At 36.7% G+C, this 17,058-nt stretch overlaps 1 protein-coding gene across 4 annotated transcripts in view; it reads right to left on the reverse strand.

The window, feature by feature from the left end:
* The window catches only part of USP16 (ubiquitin specific peptidase 16), a 23,034-nt gene continuing 5,976 nt past the window's right edge, over positions 1-17,058 (reverse strand). For 2 of the 4 annotated variants that reach the window (XM_075133267.1, XM_075133266.1), the window contains exons 4-18: positions 16,771-16,874; positions 14,564-14,667; positions 12,107-12,294; positions 10,379-10,471; positions 9,436-9,566; positions 8,956-9,043; positions 7,850-7,925; positions 7,257-7,348; positions 6,501-6,557; positions 4,984-5,157; positions 3,658-4,324; positions 2,865-2,959; positions 1,516-1,602; positions 478-634; positions 1-358 (exon numbers count right to left, since the gene is read on the reverse strand). In XM_075133267.1, the coding sequence (XP_074989368.1) occupies positions 237-358; positions 478-634; positions 1,516-1,602; positions 2,865-2,959; positions 3,658-4,324; positions 4,984-5,157; positions 6,501-6,557; positions 7,257-7,348; positions 7,850-7,925; positions 8,956-9,043; positions 9,436-9,566; positions 10,379-10,471; positions 12,107-12,294; positions 14,564-14,667; positions 16,771-16,874 (2,235 nt within the window). In that variant the 3' untranslated portion in view covers positions 1-236. Of the gene's footprint in view, positions 359-477; positions 635-1,515; positions 1,603-2,864; positions 2,960-3,442; positions 4,325-4,983; positions 5,158-6,500; positions 6,558-7,256; positions 7,349-7,849; positions 7,926-8,955; positions 9,044-9,435; positions 9,567-10,378; positions 10,472-12,106; positions 12,295-14,563; positions 14,668-16,770; positions 16,875-17,058 lie in introns of those variants that run through there. The other 2 variants (XR_012670332.1, XR_012670331.1) reach the window with 2 other exon arrangements.

Consider the following 17,058-nt stretch of genomic DNA (forward strand, 5'->3'; position numbering starts at 1 on the left):
TTATGTTATGGAAAAAGACAAAATAGCTTTTTATTTAAAAGCAATGGAACTATTACAAAAGTATAAATTAATATTTCATCTGCCAGTATTTCTAGGAAACATGAGATTTCTGTGGTAGACAGTTTTAAGTCTAACTGAACATGATTTAGACGTCATTTTTCTCTGATTTAACATTTCTTTATTTTAAGATATTTAAAAACCATAAAGTATTGTGTGAGGAATGCATCCCAGGTTAGTTATAGCAGTCGTTCGTAGAACAGGAGATAAGCTTGTGACTTCAGCACTTTAGATACAGCCACGGGTTGCACATGGGTATCACTGATGTGAAACCACTGTCCCGCTGATTCAGCTTCTAAAGCTGTTAAAAAAAAAAAAAAATCTTAAAAGTAGCGCTGAAGCAGAAATGTCACAGGTTACCACCAGTTAGAGAAATTCCATTTAAGATTGGACTGTTGTAAAAATACCGGTGACGCTTACCTTGGGGAATTTCTCCACAGAGGACAAGATCAGAAAGATAGTTTCTCACAGTTCTCATCTTTGCATAGGCAGTATAGTGTCCAGACCTCATTGTGCCACTATGTTCAACCACCCCATAGAGAGAGTACAATACTCTTGTATTCCCTTCAGCAATGTTCTGTGAAGTGACAATTTTGTTATAGTATCAGTGTAGTAAGATAATGAGATCTAAGCTAGCTGAAATGTCAGCCTTTCACACCAGTCTGCTCCGATTCCATTGTTCTGTACTAAGTCAGTTCTGATTCTGCTTGTCAGTATAGAAGCAATGTGTTAATGACAATGGATATGACCAATGTTTAAAATTTGAAGTATGCTACAGCAGAGCTTAATTGTACTTACATATAGTCTATCATATATTGCCATATGATGTGGTCAGTGAAGTTCTGAGATATGGTATGTGGAGATTCTGATTAATGGCTGACTGTTTTGAGAACATACCAAAACAGTTTTCAAAAAACAAACATCTCTTGCTGTAAGGGTTGACCCATAGGCACTGACTTCCCCTCTGCCCAGTGGGTACTCCCCCCACCCGTGTACCGCCTCTGGCCCTGCCCCTGCACCGCCCTCACCCCACCCCATTCCACCCGTTCCCTAAAGTCCCCGCCCCACCCTGCCTTTTCCCACCCCAGCCCCGCTGCCTTCCCGCCCCCATTCCCCCAAGTCCCCACCCATGCCCTGCCTCTTCTCCACCTCCTCCCGTGAGCGCACCACGTTCCTGCTCTTCCCCCTCCCTCCTGGAAAGTCCTAAGCACCGTCAAACAGCTGCTTGGCGGCGAGCAGGAAGTACTGGGAGGGAGGGAGGGAGAGGGGGAGGAGCGGGGACTCAGCACACTCAGGGGAGGAAGAGGAGGCAAGGAGGGGGTGGAGGTGGGGGGAACTTGGCTGCTGGTGGGTGTGGAGCACCCTCTAATATTTCCCCCTGGAGCATCCACAGAGTCGGCGCCTATGGGTTGACTGGTCCAACTATCTGAAAAAGAATTAAAGGATTTTTTTACTTGCCTTGCATTTAGTTGCACAGAAAGGAGCCAAGTCTATCACTTCTGGAAACTTTATGTGTTTGTTAACTTTTCGTAGATTAAATCCCGCCTAGAAATAAGATAGAAATGAAGAAACACAAACAGGGCTTTAAATCTTCACATATATAAACAGGTGATACATGTTTGTTCTTAAAAGGTTACAAGTTTAGTTATTTAAAAAAATTCCAAAAAGACTTAAAAGATTCATTTTAGAGCACAACCAACCTTTGGATGGAAAACAAAGTTGGGGGGTAGGGAAGAGGAAAGACAAACTATTACATCCGACAGTAATGCTTTTCAGTTCTTTATGGCCATGTTCCAAATTTCCTCCTGTTTATGGTTTCTCTACACATTTCTCTGGAGCATAGGGCTACATGGCTGTTTAATTTACAGATTTAGCATGTCTTGGCATCAATGACAATAGCAGTACAGTTATAAGAAAAGTATACTTTTCAAAGTTCTGGTTGGAGGACCCCTCTGATCCATTGCTAAAGACAGTGCAGAATGGTTGTTTATACTACATTCTCCAGCCTGGTTTTAAAAGTCTCAAGTGATGAGCCTTCAATAACTTCCATTCAAATGCTATTCTACAGCTCAATAGGTACTATTGTTGAATATAAAGAAAAGCTTCCCCAGCTTCCTTCCTTTAATTTAATCACAAATGTATCCCACTGGATCATCTTACACAATTCCTCTCACTCCCTGGAGTTTCAGCTACTTAGACAGTTATATCCCTTCTTGATTGTTTGGCCAGGGTGCATTATGTAATTAATAATTTTAAACTTTTCAGTCAATCCTTTCTGATATTCATTTCCCCCTTCTCATTTCTCTCTAGTTTATTGCTGTTTTTCTGATACTGAAGAGCCCTAAACTGAAAGCTCTGTATCTTCTCACCCTTCAAAAATTGCAAGCTTGTATCTAATTTACTGCCCGCAACCAGCACTTAGATGTCTTTTAGCTGTACTGCTTTCTATTTATGTATTTCTTGGAGTGAATCTCTGTTGCAGATCATCCTTCTCCATATTTAGTGAGTTTGTTTTTCAGCGTGAGTCAATTTATTTTTGTCCGTATTTCTTAATTTTGCATTCCTGGTAGGTAAGTTGTTTTAATAAATGTCTTTTTGCTAAAAGAACTCAAGAGTTCTAAGAACTATTACAGTCAGCAAGAGTAGCAGGAATGAATGCATCAGGAAGATTTCTCAAATTACTTCTAAAGTTATAGAAAGAATAGTAGTTAATGGAACAAATTTATAGGGAAGTCAAGATCCTTTAACTTCCATGGGTTATTACTATATACAATTTTAAAATACAAGAGTTAACCAGTTAACAATACCTGTTGAAATCTCTTTAAGTGAAGTGTTAAAATTGGAGGAGCAAGAGAAATTAACATTTGCTTTTTGGCATTAGTGTAAACGTGCTTCTTCTCACCTAAAGGAAAGAGAAAGCACCATTGGTTAGATAGTCAAGAATAATGCAATAACTTAACATCTAAAATTTTTCTAATATGAAAGTGAGTGAAATCACGTACTAGGACTGGAAACAATTTATGTCATCCATCATTATAATATGTTTAAGACACTGATGATTTCCCTTCAAAATTATAAAGGTTTATAAGCTGCCATCTTCATGATGGTCCTAGTTCAAGAAATTAACTAGTGTATATCAAATCACCACATCAGCAGCTTGAATAGGGTGAGTTTTAACACTAATTTCTAGGACTTCTACAGAATTACATGCTGAATGGTGCTTTTGTTAATCTGTTGGGCAAATTTCTGCATGTTTTCCTCCTATGGCTCATGTGCTACAGTAACTAAAAGTTTACATTTAAAGAGTTAAAAAAATTGTTTCATGTTCCATCCTACTATAGAGCCAGACTGTGAGCCCCCTTGCTCTACACTGGTGGTAACTTACAAGTAGTTCCATTGAAGACCATGGGGCTACTCATGAGTAAGCGCTCACTAATAGGAGAAAGGGGTTCAGTCTGGCCTGTAAATACTGGGTATCAATAGATCCAAGAGAAATTACCCATGCAAACCTGTTTAAAAACAAAAAGAGAATGAAGATAGCAGATATGGACAGATTCAGAGTTGGTTTTCTAGTTTGTAAGTAAAACTTAATTGGCATACTTTTTCCACTAGTCTTTGGTCCATAACGTCTTTGTGTACATACATCACAGAGCAATTTATTGATCTCACTGAGTTTCTCATTACGAGTGAACTGATATAAACAATGAAGGATTGAACCTTCTTCTATGTTTAGGTCTTCCCTGTTTGCAAGAGTACAAAATGCAGTTTCTGGGTCCTCATTCACCACCTCATATGTCTTTAACTCAGCCATATGAAGGTCATCCAAGATATCCATATCAGAGTCAGTAACAACATCTAAGTGTAATTTTTCTAAATTAGTAGCAAGTTCTTCCTCTTCCCCATGATCATCTTCTTTAACAGATAGATTGTCAAGTTCACTAATACATTCAGTAGTAGAAACTAAGCCTTTCATAGCAACATCCATATTGGTTTCATTATCTTCATATTCTTGTTCTGGATCTTCTATACTTTCATGGGCACTATGTACATCTGTACTAGTCTCTTGATTATTTAAATCTTTCTGATTTAAGCAAAGTTCTTCACACTGATTGGAAGATTCTTCCTCTTTCTTCAGGTCAGTGACATCAGAGTTTATTTCTTCCTTTGTTTCTTTATCTTCCTTCACATTTTCTTCAGGCTGTTCCATAGAACATACATTGGTTATCTGAAGCACCTTTCCTTGAATTTTTTGCTGCCGACGCTGGTTCTACAAATAAAAATATGCAGTGTACTGTACAATATTGTATAAAAGCAGAGAAAAAGTTGCTGTATTTTTATCTGCTATGCACCATTTATTTAGGAAATACCTCATTACTTTAAGCAACAGGAATTGCCATTTAAAGAGGGAATGATCTAATTTAGCAATCATAAAAATTAGAGGGCATCAACTCAAAAGGATTATGGCCAGTATCACTCTCACTCAACTAATCAGATGCAGTCCCCCCCCACACTTCCAATTAGAATACCCTTCCTGGGTAAATCTGAATTTCTTTTATGTCCCCAAAATGTTTTTCTTGCCTATATTCCTTCAGAACCATCTAAGTGCTTCATCTAAGTGCTGTTACTGATCAGTGAAAAGCCTTCTGATGTATGTTAATGCTGTTTTAGTCAGGCAACATATGACTAACTAGTTCAGCAGTTCTGGGAATATTAACTAGCGTTGTATTAGGAAAGCAGGCAACAGAAAATATATACAACTTCACAACAGGTAAAATAAGATATTTGCACTTGAGTGGGGAGAAATTGTTAGTTGTTCCCTTGAAAATGATCATCCTACACATAGAAGTGGACTAAACAAAATGTCTAGCATTTTATCTTAAGCCTAGGGTGAAAGTGCCTAATATTTATTTTTGCATCATAACCAACCTTGGCTTGCTTTTTGGCCTGTTTCTTTGCTTTCTTCTGCAGGTGCTTACTTACACCAGGATTATCACCCCTTTCCTTCATATAACTGTCACTGTCTTTATCCTCTTCACCATCTTCATCCTCCTTTTCCTTCATCTTTTTAACATTTTTTTCATTTGAACTTTTCTTAACACTCTAAAAATCAAAACCACCAAACAAACAAACATGGTGCCACCATCATAGTTTCAAAGACAAAGACTTCAGATTAAAGATTTAATTTAATATCAATTATGTTATTTTGAAAAAAAACAACAACATCCCAAAATAAAATTGCAAAGAAATTGGCATATTATTGAGAATTTTCAAATTAAGCTGATGACTTTTTAGGTATTGTAACAAAACATTTACACACACACACACACACTCTAAGAGCCTGATTCCGCTGCTCTTACGCTTACTGAGTAGTACCTTACTCCACAAGCAATCCCACTGAAATCTATGCTTGCTGAGTACAATACTACTCACTGAGAGTCAGGGTGGCAGAACCAAGCCATAAACAGTTAAAGATGGAACTTAACGTTCAGGTTTACTAATATGAATCTCACTGAATCCACAAAAGATAAATATTTTAGATAGTTTAGAATGACTTCAATAAATAGGTAGTAAGTGTTTGCAGGATCAGGCCCTCTAGTTGCTTTTATTAATATGAAAAAAGGCCAGTTCAATGCAGGAGCATTTTATCCAAGCACCCTTTGGATGAAATATATATATTTTAAGTTTCTTCCCTTAGTAATTTTGTTTTTTTACTGTAGTACTACTTACATGTATTAAATACAAATATTAAAGATGAAAGGAGATAATGTGTGTGCTGATGGCAAAAATGAAACACAGATATAAATCTAAAACAGTTCAAATATTTTTTAGATTGATCAGTTAAATAAATGCATTTACACATTAGCTGCTCGAACCATATGTCTCTTCACCTTGAGAATATTTGATAAGGCTCTGAATATCAGCATTAGATAGGAAGCCTCCATTACTGTTCCCAATGCAGTAAATAGACAGGAACTTAATATCTGAAGAGTCATCTGAGCTATATCAGAGATATATTTCATGAGATCTATTTAAATTTTAGACTCATGACGCTGAAGAATACCTAAATGCTTACCTGAGGTAACATTCTTTACAAGTCAGCAAACCTTTCAGTGTAGCAGATCTTTTCTCTGACCAAGGCACTAACTAATGATAGGAAGATTAGCTGACAAGGCAGTAAAATCACTAATGCCCTGTCTACAGTAGCATTTCCAACCATCAGATAATCTTCAAAGAGGGCTTGTGTAGCCAGAACCTATAGGGCTTACCTTAAGGAAATGCATTGTCATTCTCTATCATTTTATTGTGCAACTTTATTAGGTAAGATTATTGAAGATAAGCACCTTTTGCAATTATTTATTTTTAAAAATGTCCTCTCTAAGATCCAACGAACAGAACTGCACACCAAAACAGAATATAAAAAAACCCAAACCTCTTATTCTTACCTGATCATCTAACACAGGCAGTGACAAATCAAGGAAAGACTCGTGGACCAAGGACACCTTAAGCAAACAGATTTTACTTAATATCATTAGAGAAACTTTGTTTTTCTTACAAGTCTAAACATAAATTAGAAGCTAGCACTCCCCTATTGATGTAATGGGGGCAGGAGAGAAGGGTTCATCATTTCTTGAAGTGTGGTCATTTATTTATATGCCTATCTATGGACTTAAGCTCTTAACTTTAGGCACTCAAAAAAACAAACAAAAAAATGTCCTGGCTTAGAATTTTTTGAATGTAGCATCTTTGCCATTTATTTCCCTTCTCTTTTGCCTGTTTCTGGGATTGCACCCAATGCAATGCTCTTACTTGCACATACAAATATAAACAGTCATAAAATTTACATTTACAAAACAGGAACCCATAAACCAAAACCAGCATCCCTACTAAATCCCGTAACTCAAGATCCCTGCAGTTTTTCAGAATGAAGACAAAATTCCACACAATCCTCTCCAAGCATTCAGTTCTCATCCCCCCCATCAAGTCCTGAGAGTACAGATGAGATTTGCAGTACAGGTGAACAGATATTTCTATCAAATTTTTACCTTTTGAGAAACCTGCAGCTCCTGCTGCCAAGTTTTCTTCATTTCAGAAATTCCCATCTAATACATCTTATTTCTATATATATTACTACTTGTTTCTTCTGTGCACAAGTCTTATACACAGTGTTTTAGACTATACCAAGCAGACCATCTACATACCGTTCTGCACTCCTCACACATGATTGTGCTAGTTAATTCTCCACCAAAGAGTCTGTCCACAAAGGTTGGTATTGCCTTTTTCTTTTCATACTCTGAAAATCAGAGAATTCATTCAAATATATAAGTCATATACAATAACTTCACCTGTACATTACTGACCGCTTTGGTTTGATGTTAAGCTGTGTGTAAACAGGGAGGATGCAGTGTAAAGTCTATGGTTTGCATTTGTTGTGCTTTGTGTTTGTTTTCCTAGAGAAAAAAATAAGCTGCACAGATTTGGGGGGGAAGGGGGGGGCGGGCAAACGCGGTGGCACGAAGGTATGGAGAAAGAGAGGAGGATCGAGGCTGTTAGAAAAATAGTTTTAAATTGTTTAAATTAAATCAGCATCTTTATAACATTTCTCAGCTGCATCTTTGAATAAGGAGGATGAGCATAATTTTTAGACCTGATACTCTAGAAAATATATTAATTTAGAAAATTTATTCTAAATCATGCAACTAAATTACATTTGAAAATATTTAAAAAATGCATGAGTAATGAATGCACTGTCCAGGTTTCAGTTATCAAAAATAATTTTTAATTGTTCTTTTACCTTTAATTTTCTTTTTTAGCTCTTCATTTTTTTGGTCAGAGTCATTCAATGCCTTAAATATTCCAACACTTACTCGCTGAAAGTTAGAGTAAATAAATATTCCATCATAAGACTTTATTAAACATTGTTTCCTAAATGTGTGTTCAGTTAAGCATTTCAGTTGGACAGAATTCCATATTCACCAATTAAAAATAATTCAGATTAATAAACTATAACCATACTAGGAAAGGAACAAGACTGCACTCTGCAGAAACATGAAATATGTCCCACATTTGGGCTTTTTTAAAGCCATTGCCAGGTGTTTCAGTTAATGTATTTAGTAGGAAGTCCAAGGAAGAAACAGTCTCCCAACTAAGCCCTGACGCAAACAAACCATAAAACCTCCAGAAGGATCCCTCACCCTACTAAAACAAAATATTTGTTTTATAAAAAACTCTTGTAGACAACCACCCACCTTCCAAACCAATTGCTTTTAAAGGTGCTTTTACAGTAATATGAGGCCAGCAATTTATTAATATGTACATTTATGAGGGACTTCAGACACCTATTTCAACTTCTTGTTACGTTAATATTAGCCCATTGCTTTCAACATGGGCAGAACTGGGCCCACTGTTTAGTACTCTTGATTCTATTAGTACATCATCATCAAAAGATAGAAAATAACCCAAGATTCACCAGAATGCACTCCTTCAAGACCACAGTTTTATCTAGAGAACAATATTTATCGACTTGTTTTCCCCTCTATGGCCAGACCCAAGTACAAGCAGCTGGACTCCCTAAATAGCTTCCTTTTATGGATGATTGTTTGGGAAGAGAGAGGATAAAGAAATCCTCTAACTAGCCCTCCTCAATAATCCTAATGTTGATCCCACAATCATGTAAATGACAATGTGGACAAATCAGTTCAGTATTAGCTGGGATGTACTCTAAAAATTCCTTGCAGACCTAACGAAAAGGGCTAAAACTTAAAACAGTTAGCTCTGTTTACAATACACCTAACAATAATAAAAGACATTAAGAAAAAGCTTACTTTGTTTAAGTATACTGATTTTAGCGCTTTGTTGAACACCCACACTGTTATATACTACAGTGAAATAAGTACTTACTTGGATCTCTTCTGCTCTCATCCCATCCAGTAAATAACGAAGCAATTCCTGACTGTCTTGCTGCTGGTAACCTTTAAACCGTATTGCTCTGTTTAAACAGAATGAGAATGATATAATATATATAAAATTAAAATGTGAATTATTTTCAACTTGTCCACAGAAGACAGAAACAAGTCTCAAGAGCTGATGAAACAGATACCTGTATGTATATGGAAACTTCTGAAAAATATGAAGCTGAGAGGGTAGAAAGTCTCATTTTATATGATTTTTCATTTCACTTTAACTCATTTCTATTTTAGTCTACACCAATGTCTTTGAAAAGTTTATAAATACCATCTGAACCTCTGCTGACACATGCACGGTGAGAAGTAAATGAAAACGTTTTTTGTTAATAGTAAAAACTGCCCTACTTCTACATAATCCAATGTTTCCATTAATTCTTTCAGTCATTATTATAATGCATTATGTGCAGATACTCACTTTTTACAAATCTGAGCAAAGAGTTCTTTAGGAGTGACAGTTCCCTTTTTTGTCTCTTGCATCTCTGAAAGGAACTGGCACATAGCTAATGTAAGGGGCCCAGGCTGCTCAAGTTTTATCACCATAGGTTCCTTTTTAAACAAAAACAAAAATCAAGTTTTGTTTTGCATTCTTAATTCAGTCAGAGTTATGGAGTCATTTGAAATTAGTTCAATATTATAAAAATTGAACACTTGTTTTAACTTCCTGAAATATGATCCATTATAAAACATTTAGAAAAAGCCTACTTCTCTGATTTTCTAAATGAAACTACAGGGAATAAGTTAACATAAGGCAGAAATGGTTGGAGAATATTTCCTCATTACACAGTAGTCTTAGACTCAGCTCACTAAGGATAATGTATTGTTTAATTTCAACTGTTAATGTTCTGGGTTTCTCTTATTTATTTTTAAACAACATTTTTGTGTTTGTTCTTGTTTTACAATGCACAAAATAACCCCAAAATACCCTCAATTCTAAGTGTCCGGAGATTTCCTTAGCTTTCATTTAAATTTTCAAAAATGTGTAAGCTCCCGAGTCCCCAGGCTGAAGGAATAGCAGGATCACAGCAAAGGGCAGCGGTTATCCTTCCTTTCCAAATTTTAAAATTTCATTGAAAGTGGCATCTGACCAGACCCACTGATGCCAAAGTTACATGAATAATTTTTTTAATGTAATGGGAATACTTCTATGAATTTACAATATTCAGCATATTAAATCTGCTACTTAACTGTACATCTTGGGTGAACTCCTGACTCCACTGAATTCAATTGCAAAACTCCCGCTGACTTTAATGGAGCCAGGACTTAGGTTTTTCCCTAAAATTTCTTCAAAACCCCAAAAAACAACTGACTGTTTTTTTAATGCACCTAAAAAATTACTTTATAAATTGCAGCATACATACTGTTGAAAATTCCGGTGGCTCAATGTTAACTGTTGTTCCAGGCATTTTAACCTCCTTCAACAGGTCTCTCAGAAGTGGTGTCTGCGATAAATTCTATAAGAGATCAAAAAAAATCAAATTAACGTCTGGTAATTAGGAAAAGTCAACTACTCATGCAATTAAAAAAAGTGAGTAATGTAGTGGTTACAACATTATTTTTCAACACCTAGAAGTTGAGTGCAAACTACCACATTAGATACAACTGTAGGAAGTTTGAGAAAATGGGGTTATTTTCACTGAACTCTAAAGTTAAAGAATATTAATAACTTTTTGTTTAAAACATTTAACATTTGAAAGAGTTAGCACCAACCATTTTCAGTTATTTCCTTAATCTCTATACCCTGAGTTAGTCTATAGTTCATATTATAGGCAAAACAGATGAGTCATTATAGTGTAATAAATATAACACAGCAAACAGTTTGTACTGGTCACTCACAAGTCTGCCTTTCCACTCCCAACGTGTTTCTGCATATCTCCTCCAAGATTTATCATCAATCATTTTAACTTCATATGGCTAAAACTCCCTGCCCACCTCTCCTCGTCCTACCACCACCATCGTTCTGTTTGTCACCGAGGTGTGTAAACTGGGGGGCATATTTGACTCTTGCCTCTCTCTTGCCTCCCACATCCAGACAGTATCTAAATCCTGCCACTTCATAACAGTTCCAAATGTGGGCTAGTGAACAAGGCACTATAGCTTAGTGGCTAGAGCACTGGACTGGGACACAAGAGAACCTGGGTTCTAGTCCTCGCTGTCACTGGCCCGCTGAATGACCTTGGGTAAGTCTCTTTGCATCTGTGGCCCAGTTATAAAATGGGGATAGTAATGCTTACTTCCCTTTGAAAGGCACTTTGAGATATGCTAATAAAAACCACTATATCAGAGCAGCTAAGTTATTGTTACACTTCTAGAACCCTAGTTCAGGCCCTCATCTTTCATTACTACTGCTACCTCCTTTCTGACCTCACTGACACACATTACACCCCCCCCAACCCTCCCCCCAGTCCATTCAAGAGGTTTTTCTGGTCACGTACCCACCTTTCTGTGTCCTTATTTTGGCTTCCTATTCACCATTATCAAATTCAGGCTTCTCATACTCACCATGAGGACCATTCACAACTCTGCAGCTGTTCCCCTTTAGTTATTTGCTCTTATTGTGTTGTTCTTCTCTCCCAACCACTACACATGACCAGCCTTGAATGTCAATTTGTCTGCTTCTCACACAAATGACCACTTGCTTCCATGTGGAACAGGAATATCACCTTTCCCTCAAGACCCATTTCTGCTGCGCTGCCTATAAATGATGGCTAGGTACTGTAGACATCAGGTATCGGAGATTTAAGAGAAAAGTAGACTTATAATTTGAAAATTCTTAAATCTCCTATACCTGATGTCCACAGTACCTATGTGATCTTCTTTCATCAACCTAAGTATCTATGTGATCTTGCTTTCATTAACCATCATCCTCTGTTTCCCCTCCCCAAACCCTTCATTTTTTCTCCTCTACAACTGACTTGTTCTGTTTGGTCTCCAATTAGACTGCAAGTTCTTTCGGGAAGGGATCATGTCTGCATGCCTGTACAGCATCTACTACATTAGGCCCTGACCTATTTTAGGTCCTTTTGGGGCTACTACAATACAACATTAAAAATCTGAATCTGAAGCGGTTGTAACAATATTTAGTATACCTGCATAACAGCATTAAAGAAACATGTATTCCCCAAGTTACTAAGTCCTTTCACAGTCACTGCTGCACTGATATTTGAAGAACTGTCTTCTTTGATCACGCCCTCGTTGTTTTCCTTCTCCTGCTCATTTTGGTTTTCTTTTTCTACTTTTTTATTTTCAAACTCTTTGTTTTCTTGATCTTTTGACACTGAAATACAAAAAAGAAAAATGTTAGATACTTGGGGTGAGTTGGAAACATTCAAATATTTTGTGGACCTGGAAAAATGCTCCACCTTTAAAGACAGCAGTAGAAAACTACAAGGGTTAAATTTTAAACCCATGCCATTCAAGAATCACATTTCAAATATAACATTTCAATGCTGTGCAAGAAGTGACCTCAAAACCTAACATAATTTAACAAGACTAACTGTGGTGTTTAATATAATCATCTGTTGAATACTGTCATTTAACAGACATGCACCTTGAAATTTAATGTGTTCTTGGAAATTCCATATCTGTGGAGTCAAAAGTCATTCTACCGTAGCATTTTCTACAGTACCCACCACTACAGCATCTGAGATCATGCTGCACAAATGTTAGCCTTGTTTCTTAGCAATAATTTTTATACATCAATAATCACAATTAAGGATGTCTGTCCCAGAAGTCAGTGGAGCTACCTGTCTGTTCCTCACCTATTGGAAAGGTTATTTGTCTCATCTGCCTGCCCAGCAAAGTGAAGAGAGGTGGAATTTAAATCTTAACTAGTGTGGACTAGGGCTACAAATGTAATTTGAAACAAAGCAACTACATTAATAGGAACACTTCAGTTATGGTTTTAGCCACATAGTTCACAGGACAGATAAAATATGGCCCAGGCAACATACTTCATTTCTGATCTGTAGGAACCAATTTTAGAGGTGAAAGTGGAGTTCAGCGAATCTCACTGAATCCTCAGTTTTTCTGCTAAAACTGCCAGTTGTGACGATAACTTGTCTGCTAAGAAATGGATTAGCACTACTAATTCAGAGAAAGTTGTATTCAGTCATACTCACCTAGAAAAAATGGTTATTTACCTTATAGTACTTGGTTCTTAGAGATGCTGTCATCCCATTTTAGATGTGCATGCTCCTTGCATGAAATTAGAATAGCCATGTCTTTGTGCCTCCCCATCCCCCAGCCATGGACATAAATGGCAGAGCAGCCACAACCATCTCTCAGTTCCCTTGCTAATTCAAAATCTCAGGTAAAGAGGACTCTGAACAAATATGAATAGAAGGATGACATCTAGAAGAACCAGTTACTATAAGGCAATTAATGGCTTTTTCTTCTTTGAGTAGGACTCTTTGCGGATTCCACTCTAGGTGGCCAATAAGCAGTGCCCCATTCTGGAGTCCTAATTGCCAGTAACTAAACAGTGGCCTTCCAAATTTGGTGTCTGATCTCGTGGCCAGGTCAAAGGTATAGTATTTAATACAGCAGTGAGATTACTCTGCGTAGCTTCCTTGCAGACTTCAGTGGGGATCCATGTAAAGCATGCAGAGAAGGTAGCCTGTGCTCTAGTAGAATGAGCTTTGATATTTGGTGGAAGGGGTGTAGCAGCATGTGATAGATTACCTAGTGCATTTCAACCTATTGAGATACTGGCTGGGAAGAAATGGCTTGCCCCTTAGAAGTGCTGCTTATGGCAACAAAGACAGGGAGACTGTCCAAAGGGCTTTGGCCTATCAAGATAATATAGCAAAAACCTAGAACATCCAAGGTGTAAAGTTTCTTATCCCCTGAAGGAGAATGGGGTTTTGGAAAGAAAACAGGGACATTAATAGATTTCCACTTAAAATGGAAATCTGACAACTTTGGGAGTAAACTTGGGATGAGATCTCAACATCACCTTCTCTCTGTAGAATACTGCATAAGGAGGGTCAGCTTTGAATCTGTCTATTTAGATTAAGGTAGTGGTGCAAAGTGCTGAGAAGTTAAGTTTTAAAAAATAATAAAACTAAATATAAAAAAAGAGGGAGAATTTGCTGGGAAATTGCTCTACCTAGAGAAAAATTGCAAGGAGGGGAAAATTCCACTAAGGGACAGGGTGCAGACATTCCTTGCTGCTATGGGAAATAAAAGAGAACTGAGATATAGTTGCAGCCACCTTGCCCTTTATGGCCTCAGAGAGGTCCCCCATGGGGACATGCACAACACAGGCACGGATGCTACTTTTCACAATCTCATCTCATATGCATCTTGTGCCCCTAGAGTGGAATCTACATAACACATACTCTAAGAACAAGATTCTGATTCCATAAAGAATTTTTTCTGTTCCCATATTTTCCTTTTGAAAAGGTTTAGAAACATTAGGTGAAATCCTGACCCCATTTCCTGACATCTAAACCGCACAATTAATATTGTATTGTCTTGATTTACAGCCATGTCTGCTGGACTCAAGGCGCTTTCAGTGTACTATATAGCTTACACGTACTTACCTGTACTTGGTGTGTCAACACAAGCTTGTTTTCTAACACAATCCACGAATTGGCCCAATCGATTTGAACTATTATATGGGACTTCATTATCACACAAGTAGCACCTTTCTCCGAAAAAGAAGCCAAAGGAGTGCAATAAAAAAAAAAATTAAAATTATATTTATATGGCATCAAATCACAACATCTAGGTCATTTCTGAACTACTCCATTATACACATCTGTAAATGCTATAATTTTATAACAATTTTTGATACCAATTTACCTTCATTAAAGAAAAAGAGTGCAGGGATATGGGAGGTGGGGATCATATAAACCCTAACTGGGGGAGGGATAACTCAGTGGTTTGAGCATTGGCCTGCTAAATTGTGAGTTCAATCCTTGAGGGGGCCATTTAGGGATCTGGGGCAAAAACTGGGGATTGGTCCTGCTTTGAGCAGGGGGTTGGACTAGATGATCTCCTGAGGTCCCTTCCAACACTGATATTCTATGATTCTATGTTGACTTTAGGCCATCCTGCAGTCCTTACTCATGCAAAACTCAAATTCAGTGGGAGTTCTGCCTGAATAAAGAAAATAAAGGATCAGGCCCCAAAGGAAATGATTACAAATATTAGTGGATACAAGAATAAAAGTTGAAGTTTATTCTATCCAAACATTTATTTTGTTATATTTAGTCTGAATAAGACATGAACAAGTATATTCTGCTTATCCTGTTAATGTTTAGTTTTATTGCCTTTTTTTATTGCTGATACAGTTGTGTGTTTATTTCTATGAGAACAAAAACCAAATAAGTATACCACTAGATCACTGCACTGTGTTTCATGTAATTTTGCTGAGAATAGCCACACTGTTAGATGGAAATATTCTATTTATCCACAGAGCAGATACAGCATTGGGAGAACAATGCAACCTTCCCCATACTGTCCTGTCAATCTACCTCAACTCTGACTTTGAGGAACCACCTGTCCTGTTACATGGTATAGACTTGCACTAACATATGTAACCAAACAGACCTGCTTTGACATACTGAAACATCCTAAATGAGGATATATAAAGTACACTTATTTTTAAAGTGTTAGGCACAAATGCATTTAGCAGATTTCAGGATTACAAGGAAGTATGGATTGACTCCCGTTTTTGGCAGCAGAGGACGTTTATAATGAAGCTTTTTTTTCTAACCCACTAGGATCCTCAATACAAAGCATGGAAAGAACATCTATATATAACCAATCTTTCATCTAACCTACTTAGGAATCTATTTTTTTGTCAACTGTTTTGGAAACTTGGTAAATTTTTAAAAAGGCTCACAATCACCATTTTAATGGGCAACACATGACAAAAACTTAAATAGGTACCATCCTCTTCACTGTCTCTATATCAGCTAAAAAGTTTTGAATGGAGGAGAGCGATTGCAAAGTTCTTTTTATACTGTATAAGAGATTAATCTAAGGTTTTAGCATCTCCTTTGTATATTAATCACACCAAGAGATTTGAAGAACTATGTTTGGCTTTTAGTTTTAAACATCCACTTTACAGTGAAATACTGTATCACACCAATCAGTTTTAAATTCTTCATGAAGTCAGTTGTTTTTACACCAGAAAGCCTGATGTAATAATTTTTTTTTTTTTATAAACTAGGTGCAATATTTGTGTCACACAATTTAGAATATCTTTTAAAAGAAGGAAATTTACACACTAAATATTTCACTTAAGAGTTAGTCATTGTATAAATCACCACAGCAACTTTATCTAAAAAGCACAATTACAGTATGACCACTAAAACCTTAATTTCTAACAAGACTGAAAGATTTAACATTTATCACTAATTATGTTACGTAGCCTAAGATATATGTATATTAGTAATGTTCAGACTGAAAGAGTGTGTCTCTTGAGTGACAGCATTAAGGTTGATGTGGGATGTTAACATGAACCTGTTCACATTTCAATATTATTATTAAGTGAATGTATTAAATGTTAACAATATTAACTAACTGGTCAGGGTCAGTCTTACGGTAACACTGTAGTAAAAGATTTTATTAATTATTTCAGCAACCATAACTCTAAGTAAAAAGTTTTTTTTGTATGGAAATATCCTGAAAGTTTCAGTGTATTATTTTGAGAAGTCTACAAACAAAACACAAATAAAATCACACCCCAGTTTTTATTTTCTTCCAGTTATGACTTATAACTGTTGCCTGACAAACTCACCACACACTCCAGTTGTCCAAACTGAGAACCAAACAATGGGGTTCTGATCTTGGTGTTGTATAATGCTTTAAAGCATGTTGCTCTTGAGAATTTCTGCCACAGCCCTATAACATTGATAACCAGAAGTGTCACAAAACCCAATGGACTATCAAGTGGAAAAAAAAAATAAATTCAGACTATAAACAAATTTTTAATAAATAGCTAACAATTAGCTAAGCAAATAAAATAATTAGTATGAATACGTCCTTAAGTTTATGTCTACAGACAAAAGGTACTAGTTGAATAAAG

The sequence above is a fragment of the Caretta caretta genome, chromosome 1 (assembly GCF_965140235.1).
Source record: "Caretta caretta isolate rCarCar2 chromosome 1, rCarCar1.hap1, whole genome shotgun sequence".
NCBI classification, from domain to species: Eukaryota; Metazoa; Chordata; order Testudines; family Cheloniidae; genus Caretta; species Caretta caretta.